Below are 14527 nucleotides of genomic sequence, written 5' to 3'. Positions count from 1 at the left end.
AGTTATAAAGTTTAGTGATATATCACATATATCAGATTGTAGGTGGGGTTTTTTTACCCTTCACGTTCATATTTCTCTGTGTTTGTTGCATTTTTGTTGCATTTCGCTTCATTGTAAAATATGTAGATGGAGAGAGGGTGTGACGTTCATATGTTGTCAATATTCAATGTTTTATCGTTCATAGTTAATATTGTAAATCCATACTTGCCAACCTTGAGACCTTCAATTTCGGGAGGTGGGGGTGGGCGTGGGGGGCGTGGTTAAGAGGGAGGAGTATATTTATATATATCCGCGACCCCGAAGGGAATAAGCGGTAGAAAATGGATGGATGGATGGATGGATGTATATATAAATAAGAAATACTTGACTTTCAGTGAATTCTAGCTATAAATATATATTTTATTATATATATATATATATATATATATATATATATATATATATATATATATATATACATACATATATAAAAATAAAACAAATACTTGAATTTCAGTGTTCATTTATTTACACATATACACACACACATAACACTCATCTACTCATTGTTGACTTAAGGGTTGAATTGTCCATCCTTGTTCTATTCTCTGTCACTATTTTTCTAACCATGCTGAACACCCTCTTTGATTATGCATTGCTGTGTGGCACGCACAAAAGTGCTTTCATCAAATGCACTAGAAGGCAGTATTGTCCTGTTTAAGAGTGTCACAACATTGCTGTTTACGGCAGACGAACTGCTTTACGGTAGACGAAAACGTGACTGCTGTTGTTGTGTGTTGTTACCGCGCTGGGAGGACGTTAATGAAACTGCTTAACAATAAACCGACATAAGAAACCAAGAACTCGTCCTCGATCATGATTGGGCAGGCACGTTGTTTATATTGTGGGAAAGCAGACTCAGGTCCGCATGGAGCTGGAGGCCACGCCCCCTTCAGCTCCGCCTGAATTTCGGGAAATTTTCAGGAGAAAATTTGTCCCGGGAGGTTTTCGGGAGAGGCGCTGCATTTCGGGAGTCTCCCGGAAAATCCGGGAGGGTTGGCAAGTATGTTAAATCCCACATTCTTTATTTTCATGTACATTCTGGGTGTCTCATTCAGTAGAAAATGTAAAAATCAATTCCGTTTTTTAAGACGGTCTGTCATAACGTTTTTAGCATTCAGACGTTATGGTGAGGTTTTGTTTTAGTGTCCTAAAAATAGAAATATCGGCCCCCAGACACATTTTTTATGTAAATTTGGCCACCCGAGTCAAAATAATTGCCCAGGCCACCTCTAACCACGAGGCCAGGTGAGCAGGTGGCAATAAAAAAATAATGTAACACCAAATTATGTCTGTCTGTAAATAAATAAATAAACAGTTTGAATCAAGAATCGAATTTGAATCGAATAATGAGTTGTTGAAAGATTGACATAACTAGTGAGCTCTCTAATTTATATTTAGATAAAGCTCTTTTATTGCAAGTGGAAGTCTAACAAACACAGAATGATGAATGTCACTCTTTTTTTTTTTGCAATTGCTGATTCTGGGTGTGACAAGACTATATCATCATTTCCTCTAAGCTATTTTTGCACATTCGGCAAAAAGTGCATTAAGGCTTTACAAACATTACAGTTTGATTTGTAAGGACGATTTATGACATGTCTGTCTGAAGAGCATCCTCATCTTACACATGGTCAATTACTTTACTGCGTGGTGCATTGTTTACCAACAACACCATCGTGGAAAATCACCCAGACAGAAATGATCCACAGAAACCTCCACTGGGTGTGGCCTTGCTGAGGAACATGTGCTTTTTCCACCCCCCTGCAAGTCCATTTTGAGCTCAGTCATGTTGCATCAACTGATTAACTGCGCTGAGCTTGTATGCATCAAAGCACAAACAGCAAGCAGACGTGACGTGGGGTGTTACTTTTAAAATATAACTTTAACTTTTCATACGTGGTTTTGACACGTTTATTAAAGCAGTCGGGCGGACATGTGAGTGCTTCATGTCTTACCCAAGCAGGAAGGTCTCGCTTTATTTTGGACATGTTCAAGTCGCCGTGGTCGTGCTCGTCGCAGAGAAGCTGCATGGCCAACTTGAGCCTCTCCTCCTTGGCCTCCCGGGCGTGCTTCCACCCGGTGTACACCATCATGCCGCACACCAGCAGGCTGGTGCTGACCCGGTAGTAGCCTGCCAGGTAGACGGGAAGCAAAGCCCCCAGACACTTCCCAAAAGTCCACAGCACTGCCACGGCGCGTGTGCCTTTGGTGCGGGGAGGCGTCGTATCCACTTCATTGCCCGGGATTGGTGCGCTCTTCTCGGCCTCGCCTGGCCCGGAACCGTCGGCGACTTTCAGCTCGCTCGGCTCAGATTTCTCGCTCTGCATTGTTCTTTTATAGCCTCGGGACTCCCAGGAATGCTTGAATGAAGGAAACAAATGCCTGTTAAAGAATGTCCTTGCAGGCCTAACACAGTTATAACGGCATTGATGCGAAACGAATCCCAATTGCTTTAAGAACCGAACTGCATCATAATTATATTGCGTCCTTTTCTCAAGTTTTTCCTTCTTTTCGTTGGTTTGGCAAGTTCTGCTCTTGCTGCTCTCCCCCAGTCCCGTTATCTAAACGAAAACACGCCCACTGGAAGAAATGTGCATCCTTGCTTCCTTGACTCCTTGCTAGGGGCTCGGCGGCTCGACACAAACATCGACAATGTCGATACCAAAGACGTAGCGATGCAAGCATGATGTAATCGATATTGTTCTTATCTTCTGTTTATTTTTACAAAAAATATATATCTTTAGTTTTTTCGGTTGTTTAGTTATTAATTATATTTATATTTACATATTTTTGGGGGAATAACAATGTTTCAACTATAATAATAATCATAATGTAATCCCCTCAATTCCCCCCCAAAACGAATTAACTCGCTGGAATATAAAAGACAATATAACATACATCCTTGAACGTGGATGCATATGCAAAAGTGCAATATATTTATGTGTACAGTAATCTATTTATATCTGCACCTTATTGCTCTTTTATCCTGCACTACAACCCGAATGCAGCTGAGATAGGCTCCAGCACCCCCCGCGACCCCAAAAAAGGGACAAGCGGTAGAAAAATGGATGGATGGATGGATACAACGAGCTAATGCAACAAAATGTTGTTCTTATCTGTACTCCATCCATCCAACCATTTCCTACCGCTTATTCCCTTTGGGATCACTGGAGCCTATCTCAGCTACAAACTGTAAAGTTCAAATTTGAATGACAATAAAAGTAACTCTAAGTCTGAGTCTAATAATTGTAGCAATACTTAGGTTGTATTAATACTTCTCTGGCACTGTGGTCAGTGTATGATGAATTTTCTTTTTAATATTGGGAATTGAAAATGTATGAACAGTATTTATTATATTTTCATTATGTTTTATGCAATATCTTTTTGCACTTTTGAGATGCAATTATTGTAGTAGGCTATAGTACAGGGGTGGGCAATTAATTTTTACCGGGGGCCGCATGAGCAACCCGAGCACTGCTGGAGGGCCACACCGACAATATTTCAATTATATTTTGCTCAAATTATTTTTGATATACCGTAAGATAAATAATAATAATAATAATAATAATTACTTTTAACCTAACTTAACTTTATACAAAGTCAGATTGCTTTTGATGGTTTTATTTTTAACACTGTCTTACACAACACTACCTGATGTATAATACAATGCAAAAATGTCAATCATCCTCTTTAAAAGTCCAACATTTTTCCCCGTCAGATTTGGACAACCATCACACCTGCCAGCTTGTCCCATTTCAGTCCTAACATGTCCAAACACAACCTGTGATTGTCTCTTTAATTGACTGCATGGCTGCCAGCTACTCCATGATATGAAAGTCTGCAGTTATGCCACGTAAGAAGATGAGCAGCTGGGCGGTGTCACGTACATCGCAGCTCTCATCTCTTCTCCGGGCATATCAGCGCAACAGAGTCCAATAAGCACTCCTTAATAAACTCTCCGTCAGAAAATGTCTTACTTTTTCTGGCGATTTTGTGAGAAATTACGAAACTTGTCTGTCTGGGGGTGTGAAATTTGGCAAAAAGTCCTTGTTGAGTTTGCAGTTTTACCATCAACGCATCAGCCTCCCTTGCGCGCTCTTCATCAGACAGATTCCGGTATTTTTTCATGTGCTTCTTCGTGTAGTGGCGATTCAAATTATATTCTTTAAACACAGCAACCTGTGTACCACAAATTAAACACACAGCTTTACCTTTCATTTCTGTAAAGAAATACTTGGCAGTCCATGTCTTGTTGAAAACACGGCATTCGTCCTCAACTTTTCTCTTTTTAGCGTCTCGGGGGTAACCGTGCATCACTTGTCGCTGTGCACCTTCACTCACAGGTTACACCCGGACATACGCCCATAAATAACACTTTTCAAAATAAAAGCAGCACAGTTGTATTGCACGCACGACATAGATGTTTTTTTACATTTACTTTGTCAATTGTGATTGCCGCTGTTCACATTCACTCACAATCACGCACGAGCATACGTCCACACAGAAGTAATACAAATAACGCTTTTCAAAACAAAAGCAGCACTGTTGTATTGCACACTCGACAGATACTTTTTAAAATGTATTTTGTAATTTATGATTGGGCTCACGCGGGCCGGACAGGGACGCACGAAGGGCTGGATGTGGCCCGCGGGCCGCCGAATACCCAGGTCTGCTATAGTAGTACCTCAATTTACGAGCTTACTTTGTTTTGTGAGTTTTTGTAATCTTGTATCTGAAATCAACATTGCCCATTGAAATCGCTTTAATAACAAAACAGCGCAATTTAAACATGTAACATGCTTTTTAGAAATAAAAATTAACTTTTATGTAAGAAAATTGTATGAAAACTATATTAGAATGTACTACAAAAACTACAACAAGTTTTATGAAGTAATGTAATGTGCAGCATTTAACTTGGAGAGTGGACTGTATCTGACAGTATTTACTTTGAGCCGCTTCTCCGTCAACACACCAGCAGGTCTGATTGTTGAAATACCTGAAACCCCTTGTAATCCCAGGTTACATCACTGGCCAAGTGTCCAGGGGCACCAGCAATGTATCTAAAACTATCATCACAATTTTCACCTTGAGGCCAGTCTGCGCTCTTGGCAAAATCTGGCTCTGTGGTGTCTTACTCATGTAAAAAAAAATAAAAAAATGTTTTTGGTTAGTTTTTTCATTTCTGTTGACCGGTGATTTAAATTTTTGTTGTATGAAGTACAAGTATATTTTTTTCTAAACATGTTGTATTTCAAAATAAAACTATTAAACCCATCCCATCCATCCATTTTCTACCGCTTATTCCCTTTGGGGTCGCGGGGGGCGCTGGAGCCTATCTCAGCTACAATCGGGCGGAAGGCGGGGTACACCCTGGACAAGTCGCCACCTCATCGCATGTTTTTCAATTCCCACTAATGAAACGAAAATTCAAAGACCAAAAGATATACTGTCAAGACAAAAGAGAACCTTTATGATTGAAGCCTATTGAGAGTGTGCAGGTGTACCTAATGATGTGGTTAGTAGTATCTGCTTCCTTCTTGGAGATTGGTCTTCCTTTCTCACCAAATGCTGCATTTCTTGAAACCGCCAAACGGATGTCAAGCTTCTTCGGAATAAGGTTGACATAAAGCGACTCCGCCCTTTTACCTTGAGCAAAGAGATGCTTGCTGCCTGTGAACACACTACAGTATTTATTTTGTTGAGGCCACAAAGGCAAACAACACATCACTGAATGGCTGCTGAAATGTGCAAAGTAACAATATTAAGTCACAAAATCTCCTGTGGTTTTTGTTTTAACTTCCAAGAAAGAACAGTGCAAGTCCCACCACTTTTGTCTCTTTCACAAACTTGAACCAAAGTTCAAAGGTGATTCAGAGCAGCTTTAAAGGAACAGAAGTCTCTGCTGCCCTCTGGTGGTAAAACATAGGTTTAATCTGCGAGGCCCACTGATTCACAGTAGGTATGAGGGCCACACTTTGGTGGGGGGAAAGAAAGTAGACATATAGTAAAATTACGATGGGGAAATCAATAGAACTGAAAGAAAGTCACTTCACAAGAAAAAATGTGTCTTATAACAGCAATGAAGCGCTATTAAATAAGTCCGCTTGTCAGCCAGAGAAGATGGGCATTAAAAGGCATTAATCGGCAATGGTCGATCACTAACTTTTTCCACAAAAAATATTGGCCAATACAGATCTTTACCCAATAGATCTACACATCTCTATTAAACCAAGGTTTGCAATTCACGGGAAAAAATGTATCGTTTTATGACAATATTATGAGAAAATAAGAGGCAAAGAAGGTAAAAAAAATTCTGGTGGGATGATTAAAAAAAAAAAAAAAGTCCATGTTACTACTTCTCATATTACTGTAAAAAAAAAAAAAAATCACCCTCAGCGAGGCCCAAATACGCCTTAATACAGTTCAGTTGGAGACTGTTACAGTTCCTAAGCTTCTGAGGAACAATTAATGAGGCAGAGTTGTGATCCTCATGCTCTGACTGGCGATGGGGTACGACACCATCTGTGTGGTGGCATGACTCATTGTGATGCCCGGCATAGGCTGTGTCATTGACACAGCCACCGGCGCCACGGACACCGTCACGGGCGCCATAGAAACGGGAGGCGCCATCCCCTGGGCAATAGTCTGCACCAAAGCGGCCGACAGGGGCGTGATTTCTGGGTTGAGGTGAGGGGGAGGCGCGGTGGGGGGAGCAGCGTTAGTAGGAGGTGCTGCAGGAGCGCCGGTGGGCACCACCAGGTCCTGCTGTGTGACTGGCCGAGGCTGCAGGCCGGCGCTGCTCAGGGTGGTGTGAGTCTGGGCGATGCTGTGATTGTAGGAGCTGACCGCGCCCACGGGGGCTGCCATAGTCTGCTCGGTGGGGGCGGGCGTGGAGGACAGCGTCATCACCTTGGTCTGACTGCGGAACTGAGCGTTCTGCTCCAGGAGAACCTCATTCGTGGCAGCAAGGTTCGAAACCTGAAAAGACGACAGAGATTTGGAGTACAGTATTTCTTGTCATGCAACAATTTAATCCATTTTGTCTAACAAGTAGGGCTGGGCGATATGGCCTTTTATTAATATCTCGATATTTTTAGGCCATGTCACGATACACGATATACAGGTAAAAGCCAGTAAATTAGAATATTTTGAAAAACTTGATTTATTTCAGTAATTGCATTCAAAAGGTGTAACTTGTACATTATATTTATTCATTGCACACAGACTGATGCATTCAAATGTTTATTTCATTTAATTTTGATGATTTGAAGTGGCAACAAATGAAAATCCAAAATTCCGTGTGTCACAAAATTAGAATATTACTTAAGGCTAATACAAAAAAGGGATTTTTAGAAATGTTGGCCAACTGAAAAGTATGAAAATGAAAAATATGAGCATGTACAATACTCAATACTTGGTTGGAGCTCCTTTTGCCTCAATTACTGCGTTAATGCGGCGTGGCATGGAGTCGATGAGTTTCTGGCACTGCTCAGGTGTTATGAGAGCCCAGGTTGCTCTGATAGTGGCCTTCAACTCTTCTGCGTTTTTGGGTCTGGCATTCTGCATCTTCCTTTTCACAATACCCCACAGATTTTCTATGGGGCTAAGGTCAGGGGAGTTGGCGGGCCAATTTAGAACAGAAATACCATGGTCCGTAAACCAGGCACAGGTAGATTTTGCGCTGTGTGCAGGCGCCAAGTCCTGTTGGAACTTGAAATCTCCATCTCCATAGAGCAGGTCAGCAGCAGGAAGCATGAAGTGCTCTAAAACTTGCTGGTAGACGGCTGCGTTGACCCTGGATCTCAGGAAACAGAGTGGACCGACACCAGCAGATGACATGGCACCCCAAACCATCACTGATGGTGGAAACTTTACACTAGACATCAGGCAACGTGGATCCTGTGCCTCTCCTGTCTTCCTCCAGACTCTGGGACCTCGATTTCCAAAGGAAATGCAAAATTTGCATGGTTGGGTGATGGTTTGGGGTGCCATGTCATCTGCTGGTGTCGGTCCACTCTGTTTCCTGAGATCCAGGGTCAACGCAGCCGTCTACCAGCAAGTTTTAGAGCACTTCATGCTTCCTGCTGCTGACCTGCTCTATGGAGATGGAGATTTCAAGTTCCAACAGGACTTGGCGCCTGCACACAGCGCAAAATCTACCCGTGCCTGGTTTACGGACCATGGTATTTCTGTTCTAAATTGGCCCGCCAACTCCCCTGACCTTAGCCCCATAGAAAATCTGTGGGGTATTGTGAAAAGGAAGATGCAGAATGCCAGACCCAAAAACGCAGAAGAGTTGAAGGCCACTATCAGAGCAACCTGGGCTCTCATAACACCTGAGCAGTGCCAGAAACTCATCGACTCCATGCCACGCCGCATTAACGCAGTAATTGAGGCAAAAGGAGCTCCAACCAAGTATTGAGTATTGTACATGCTCATATTTTTCATTTTCATACTTTTCAGTTGGCCAACATTTCTAAAAATCCCTTTTTTGTATTAGCCTTAAGTAATATTCTAATTTTGTGACACACGGAATTTTGGATTTTCATTTGTTGCCACTTCAAATCATCAAAATTAAATGAAATAAACATTTGAATGCATCAGTCTGTGTGCAATGAATAAATATAATGTACAAGTTACACCTTTTGAATGCAATTACTGAAATAAATCAAGTTTTTCAAAATATTCTAATTTACTGGCTTTTACCTGTATATCTCGATATTTTGCCTTAGCCTTGAATTAACACTTGATGCATATAATCACAGCATTATGATGATTCTATGTGTCTACATTAAAACATTCTTGTTCATACTGCATTAATATATGCTCATTTTAAACTTTCATGCAGAGAGGGAAATCACAACTAAGACAATTGACCAAAACTGCATTTATTAAACAGTTATTAAGTAGTGGCACAAACATTCATGTCATTTCCAAAACAGAAAGTGCAAGATTGTCAGAGACATTTTAAAACAAGCTATTATTGCACTTTTGTGAATGATGTCGCCAAGATGACATATCAAAACAACACTAAATTAAAGTGTACTTTTTGTACAGAACACCACTACAATAGTTAAAAACAAATAAAGTGCACTTTTGTGCATGATGTCACACAAGATATTTCAATAACTGTCAAATAAAAATGAGCTGCAAAATAGATTCCTGCGGGCGTTATCTCCTTCTTTTGTTGACTTCTTTTTTTTTTCATACGGTGTTGATCTGGAAATAGTTGCTTTGGCATTTTGTTGGTGTGGCATCGGCTGAGATGTTGACATGCACAGTTTCAAGCACTCTTCATTCTCTAGCGGGTGACTTTTCAAATGATGCTACATTAGCAGTGCTGCTACTTTTTGTAGCAACGCTTTTGCTGCATAAATGTTGAACATATTCCCGCTTGAAGCCAAACCACCGCCGGACGATGGATCCCGTGCTGTTTTTTTTGGTAATTAATTCTTCCTCCATTTGTTACCAGATTCGCACCTTGTCTCTCTCGTATTACCACCCGCACCTCACCGTCAGCATCGCAGCTAACGTTACCATGTCGCTACCTGTCTGCTCCGCGGGAGCGTGTGACGTTGCACACGTGACGTATGTAAGACGGTGCGCTTGATTAACACTCTGTGAGAAGGAGAGACAAGAAAGAGTGGGAAACGCATGCAGTGTAATGCCCGCAGCTAAAAGCAACTGCGTGAGAATGTATACTCGTATATCACGATATAGTCATTTTCTATATTGCACAGAGACAAACCCGCAATATATGGAGTATATCCATATATCGCCCAGCCCTACTAACAAGTTGTTTTAATCTGAGAGCTTGGTGCAGGATCCAAGGTATTCATCCTCTACAAGAGGGGCTGCAACATTTGTACCTGCAGAGGTCTCACTTTATTGAATCTATCAACATTTTGCACCACAATAGAGCAGAAACCATCCTTGTCTGGGCATGTCCTCTCTTATAGAGGATAAATACTTCGGCCCTCTTCCTAGAGCTGTCCTATCTAAAGCGGGGTACACACATAAAGACAATCGGGCTGTTTTTGTCACGATTTTTCCCATTCTAACCAAATGCCCAACTATCTAATGTCTAACAAGCTTGTATTGTGGTTTGAGGTGTGTTAAGACTTAATTTGTCCAGATAATTAGCTCGAAAACAGGTGAGGGTCCACAAACAATCGTAACCAAAACCCTCCATGTCTGTGAGGAACGCCGACACCTGAGTTAGTGCTGCATGAATTGTGGCGCAGTACAGAAAATACCTAATTAAAAAACTTTTTAAAAAAGCATTGCGGCTACTTTGAGTACATACTCACCCCCAGCTCACAGAGTAGATCATAAAGTCTGTGTTTGTGACATCTTCATGACTTTTCCACACTTTTTTAGGTTTGGGATTTTTCCCTTCAAAAATAGTCCTAAGATCACCATCATTCCCTCTCGTATGTCCTCTTTGATACTGTCTGTTTTTCCATCCGTTGCTACAGGGATTCCTTGCTATGGCTCTTCTTCTTCTTCGATTTTGTTAGATCACTTGGGGTGGGCGATACTGTGAATTTAGGTATTGTTTCAATACTGTATAAATATGCGGCCAGTATCATAACAAAATCAGCAATGTAACAGAAATATGAATTTTAAAATGTAAACAAAGCCACTAGAATAACTAACAAGCAGATATATATATTTTTTTAATTACATCAGTAGTCATTAGTGCAGGGAGGGGAGGTGCAAAGTGAGCCTGAGTGAGCAACAGAGCCAGAGAGAGATGTGCTGGTTGCATTGACAGACTAGAAAAGATGTGAGGAAAATCAGGTAATTTGCTGGACGTAAAGGAGACAATCTACAACAAAAGTATTGATCCGATACAATACCCATGTTGGCATCAATACTATCGATAGATGAATATGCTCACGTCTCTACATAAACTCAAGATTTGGAGCTTAGATGACTTGAATCTGGCTCGGCGATGGTGTCTGCTGTGTTGATATCATAGCACACTACACACACAAAGATCCAAACTGCTATTTTTTTTATCTTTATGTGTGGGGTTCGTTGCAAGTAAAAATCTCTTGAAGATTTAGAAAATCTTTATGTGTGTAAAAGCCTTAAGTCAGTGAGCATTAAAAAACAATCTGCTCTTGTACTAACCTGCTTCTTTAACTCTTCCACTCTTTTCCTCAGCAGACTGTTTTCTTCCACCAGGAAACTGTACTCCAGAGGGCGTGTGGGCAAGGCAGCCTGGACACCAAGCTCATAGTGGCCTCCTATGCTCCCGTCGGCCAGACGTAGCCCTTCCAACCTCCGTCTCTTTATCTGGAAAGCGGCGTGGTCCAGCGAGCCCTCCAGGGAGCCGGAATCAAACAGCCCGCTCTCGAGTAAGGGGTCGTACACTGTCAGGGAGTTCCTGTCGTACCGTCTCTGTCCTGAAGGGCCTATTGACAGGCAGCCGCTCATTGCCCCCGCGCCGACACTTCCCACTCCTGAGAGGCTCGGATCTCTGCACCCGCCCATACTGGGACAACTCATCCCAATCATGTTATTTCCAACTCCTGCTCCAACAAGTCCTGGAATCCCCCCACATGTTCCTACTACTCCGCCACCAATAGCACTACCAGCATTCACCATTCCACCAGTACTAGGTCCAATCCCACCAGCCCCGCCAACCCTGGAAGGTTCATATTCATAGTCTTTTTGGACGTGGCGAAATTTACATTTATTTCCTCGCTGGCATTCCCCCTTCAGGAAGTCTCTGCAGATTGGGACCTCCCCTCTGCTATGAGGAAGATCCATAGGCGAGAGGCCAAGCCGTGCTGCAACTTTTCCTCTCAGTCTGAGGGGCAACTCACCGGTTTTCTTATAGTAGTCCTCATCCTCTTTGGATCCATGCACGAAGCGACAGTTGGAGCGCAAACACTCCTTATTCTGATGATCATGGCAGAAGATGAACTCGTTCTTTTGCACTCCCAAGTCGGGTACTTCGTTAAAGTCGGGATGCTTGAAGCGACAACGCTTCCCTCTCTTGCAGACATTGCGAATAAAATCCCTGCAGACGCCGTCAAGCGGCGGCCCAGCGCCTTGGACCCCGCCACACCCGTTTCCGCAACCGTTGCCGAGTGCCCCGCCTCCCCCCATACCTCCAGAGCCAGACAGGTTGCCACCGGCGCCCCCTCCAGAACCCCCTCTGCCCTCTGCAGTGCAACCAGAGCCCGCTCCTCCCTCCTCGCTCAGATTACCACCACTTCCACTACCGCCTGACAGGTAGGAGCCGTCCCGATCAGGCATGGCGCGCGGCCCAGCTCGGGGAGAAAAAAGCACTCATGTGTGTAAGGAGGGTTGCTGTATCCCGGTGACTTTTTGCATGCGCAGAGTTGCGACATAGGGGTTGCTTTTTCCTCCTGAATCCAGCCTTCCTCCACCAGGCGCTGCAAAAGAAAGCACACATTGGATTTTCTTAGGGAGGAATACACAGTTCAAAACATCCATCCATTTTCTACCGCTTGTCCCTTTCAGGGTCGCAGGAGTGCTGGAGCCTATCCCAGCATCCATCCATCCATCTATTTACTTACACTAAAATTATACGTAGCACTGCTATAAATTCCATGAATGAATCATGTTTACCTGCTCTCTACTCTCCCCCGACATAAGGAACACTTGTGTTAAGTTTATTGCTGCTGGGCTGTTTTTGTCACATTGTTTTGAACTGCTGCACACGGGCGGAAGGCGAGGTACACCCTGGACAAGTCGCCCCCTCATCGCAGGGCCAACAGCACACCTAAATTGGTCCTAATGTGTGAATGTTGTCTGTCTATCTGTGTTGGCCCTGCGATGAGTTGGCGACTTGTCCAGGGTGTACACCGCCTTCCGCCCGTGTGCAGCAGTCCAAAACAATGTGACAAAAACAGGCCAGCAGCAATAAACTTAACACAAGTGTTCCTTATGTCAGGAGAGTAGAAAGCAGCAAAACGTGATTCATGCATGGAATTTATAGCAGCGTTACGTGTAATTCTAGTGTAAGTAAGTCGTGCTCGCAAAACTATGCTATTTCGAGTTGGCTAGCAGGCTACATGCTAATGATAGCTTACCACAGAGATGGCAGAGCGAGAAACCAACAATGGCTCTTCTGCGTTCAAACGCCACGCTATAATAAAAGCAATTTCACATTTCACACAGACCTCGTCTTTAATGAAGCGCTCCAGTGTGTTTCCGTAATTCCTCAAGAGCCTCGATGACTTTTTAAACACATATTGCTGGAGGTTTCCTTTACTACAAACGAAGAAGAATTATTTTCCTACGCTGTTATTTACGGTGTGCTTCTCTGACCCCTAGCGGTGGGAAAGTTGCTTGAATATAAATACGCTTATGTGACAGGGGTGTCTATAACTTATTAGCTATTCAAATCAAAATCAAGGCATAATAACTTTATACATCCACGACAACTTCAGATTTTTGTCTTTGTTTTACTTCGGCCCAAAATAGAACAAACACATTCTGAAAAGTCAGTGGTGTGCCGTCAGGGCCAGTAATTATAAGGCCTTCTCTGCTGGCCTAACATAACCAGAAATCATGATCATAATTAAGGATAAAAGTCATTTTTAATTGACTTTCCCTAAATATCTAAAAGTATTCATAGACTTAGACTCAGACTTAGACTTCCTTTTTATTGTCATTCAAATTTGAACTTTACAGCACAGATAACAATGAAATTTCGTTACATAAGCTCATGGTAGTGCAGGATAAAAAAAAGCAATACAGTGCATATATAAATAAATAAATATATATAAATAATATATAAATATATATATAAAATAAATGAATATATATAAATAAATAAATATATTACTGTACGGATAAATATATTGCACTTTTTCACATGCGTCCACGTTTATGGATGTATGTTATATTGTCTTTTTTTATTCCAGCGAGTTAATCCATTTTGGGGGGAGTTGAGGGGAATATTTAATTATGATGCGTTTAAGAGTCTTCCGGCCTGAGGGAAGAAGCTGTTACAGAACCTGGAGGTTCTGCTTCGGAGGCTGCGGAACCTCTTTCTGGAGTCCAGCAGTGAAAACAGTCCTTGGTGGGGGTGGGAGGAGTCTTTGCAGATATACTGATCTCTGGTCAGGCAGTGGCTTTTTGCGATCTCCTGGATAGGAGGAAGAGGAGTCCTGATGATCTTTTCCGCCGTCCTCACCATGCACTCTCTGGAGATACTTCCAGTATGAGGCATTGCAGGCTCCAGTCCAGACAGAGATACTGTTGGTCAGCAGGCTCTCTATAGTGCCTCTGTAGAATGTGCTGAGAATGGGGGGAGGGAGCTGTGCTCTTTTCATCCGACGCAAAAATTGCATGCGCTGCTGAGCTCTTTTTACAAGAGCTCCGGTGTGTAGGGACCAGGTTATATTGTCAGTTATCTGCACCCCCGGGAACTTGGTGCTGCTTATTATCTCCACCGCTGTCATATTATGCTCCTTCCAGCACTGTTGTTTTTAGGTCG

The 14527-nt window shown here is 42.6% G+C and overlaps 2 protein-coding genes across 3 annotated transcripts in view; both read right to left on the bottom strand.

The window, feature by feature from the left end:
• esyt1b (extended synaptotagmin-like protein 1b) overlaps positions 1-2614 on the bottom strand; it is a 72587-nt gene extending 69973 nt beyond the window's left edge. The window contains exon 1 of the mRNA XM_061923680.1: positions 1998-2614. Coding sequence (XP_061779664.1) covers positions 1998-2369 — 372 coding nt within the window. The 5' untranslated portion in view covers positions 2370-2614. The remainder of the gene's footprint in view (positions 1-1997) is intronic.
• A 3756-nt stretch (positions 2615-6370) lies between these two features.
• On the bottom strand, positions 6371-13349 carry zc3h10 (zinc finger CCCH-type containing 10). Of its 2 annotated transcripts, none has more exons than XM_061923675.1 (3): positions 13206-13349; positions 11182-12455; positions 6371-7020 (listed from the first exon to the last, which is right to left on the bottom strand). In XM_061923675.1, exons 2-3 carry the CDS (start codon positions 12313-12315, stop codon positions 6508-6510), a joined length of 1647 nt encoding a protein of 548 aa, XP_061779659.1. In that variant the 5' UTR covers positions 12316-12455; positions 13206-13349; the 3' UTR covers positions 6371-6507. The 2 variants fall into 2 exon arrangements, with proteins under 2 accessions (XP_061779659.1, XP_061779661.1); XM_061923677.2 differs by having other exon boundaries at positions 13116-13265.
• Between the last annotated feature and the right edge of the window lie 1178 nt (positions 13350-14527).

Source organism: Nerophis lumbriciformis, linkage group LG28, assembly GCF_033978685.3.
Source record: "Nerophis lumbriciformis linkage group LG28, RoL_Nlum_v2.1, whole genome shotgun sequence".
In the NCBI taxonomy this organism is placed as follows: domain Eukaryota; kingdom Metazoa; phylum Chordata; class Actinopteri; order Syngnathiformes; family Syngnathidae; genus Nerophis; species Nerophis lumbriciformis.
The sequence above is the reverse complement of the archived record's forward strand: the minus strand, read 5'-3'. Positions and strand labels throughout refer to the sequence as shown.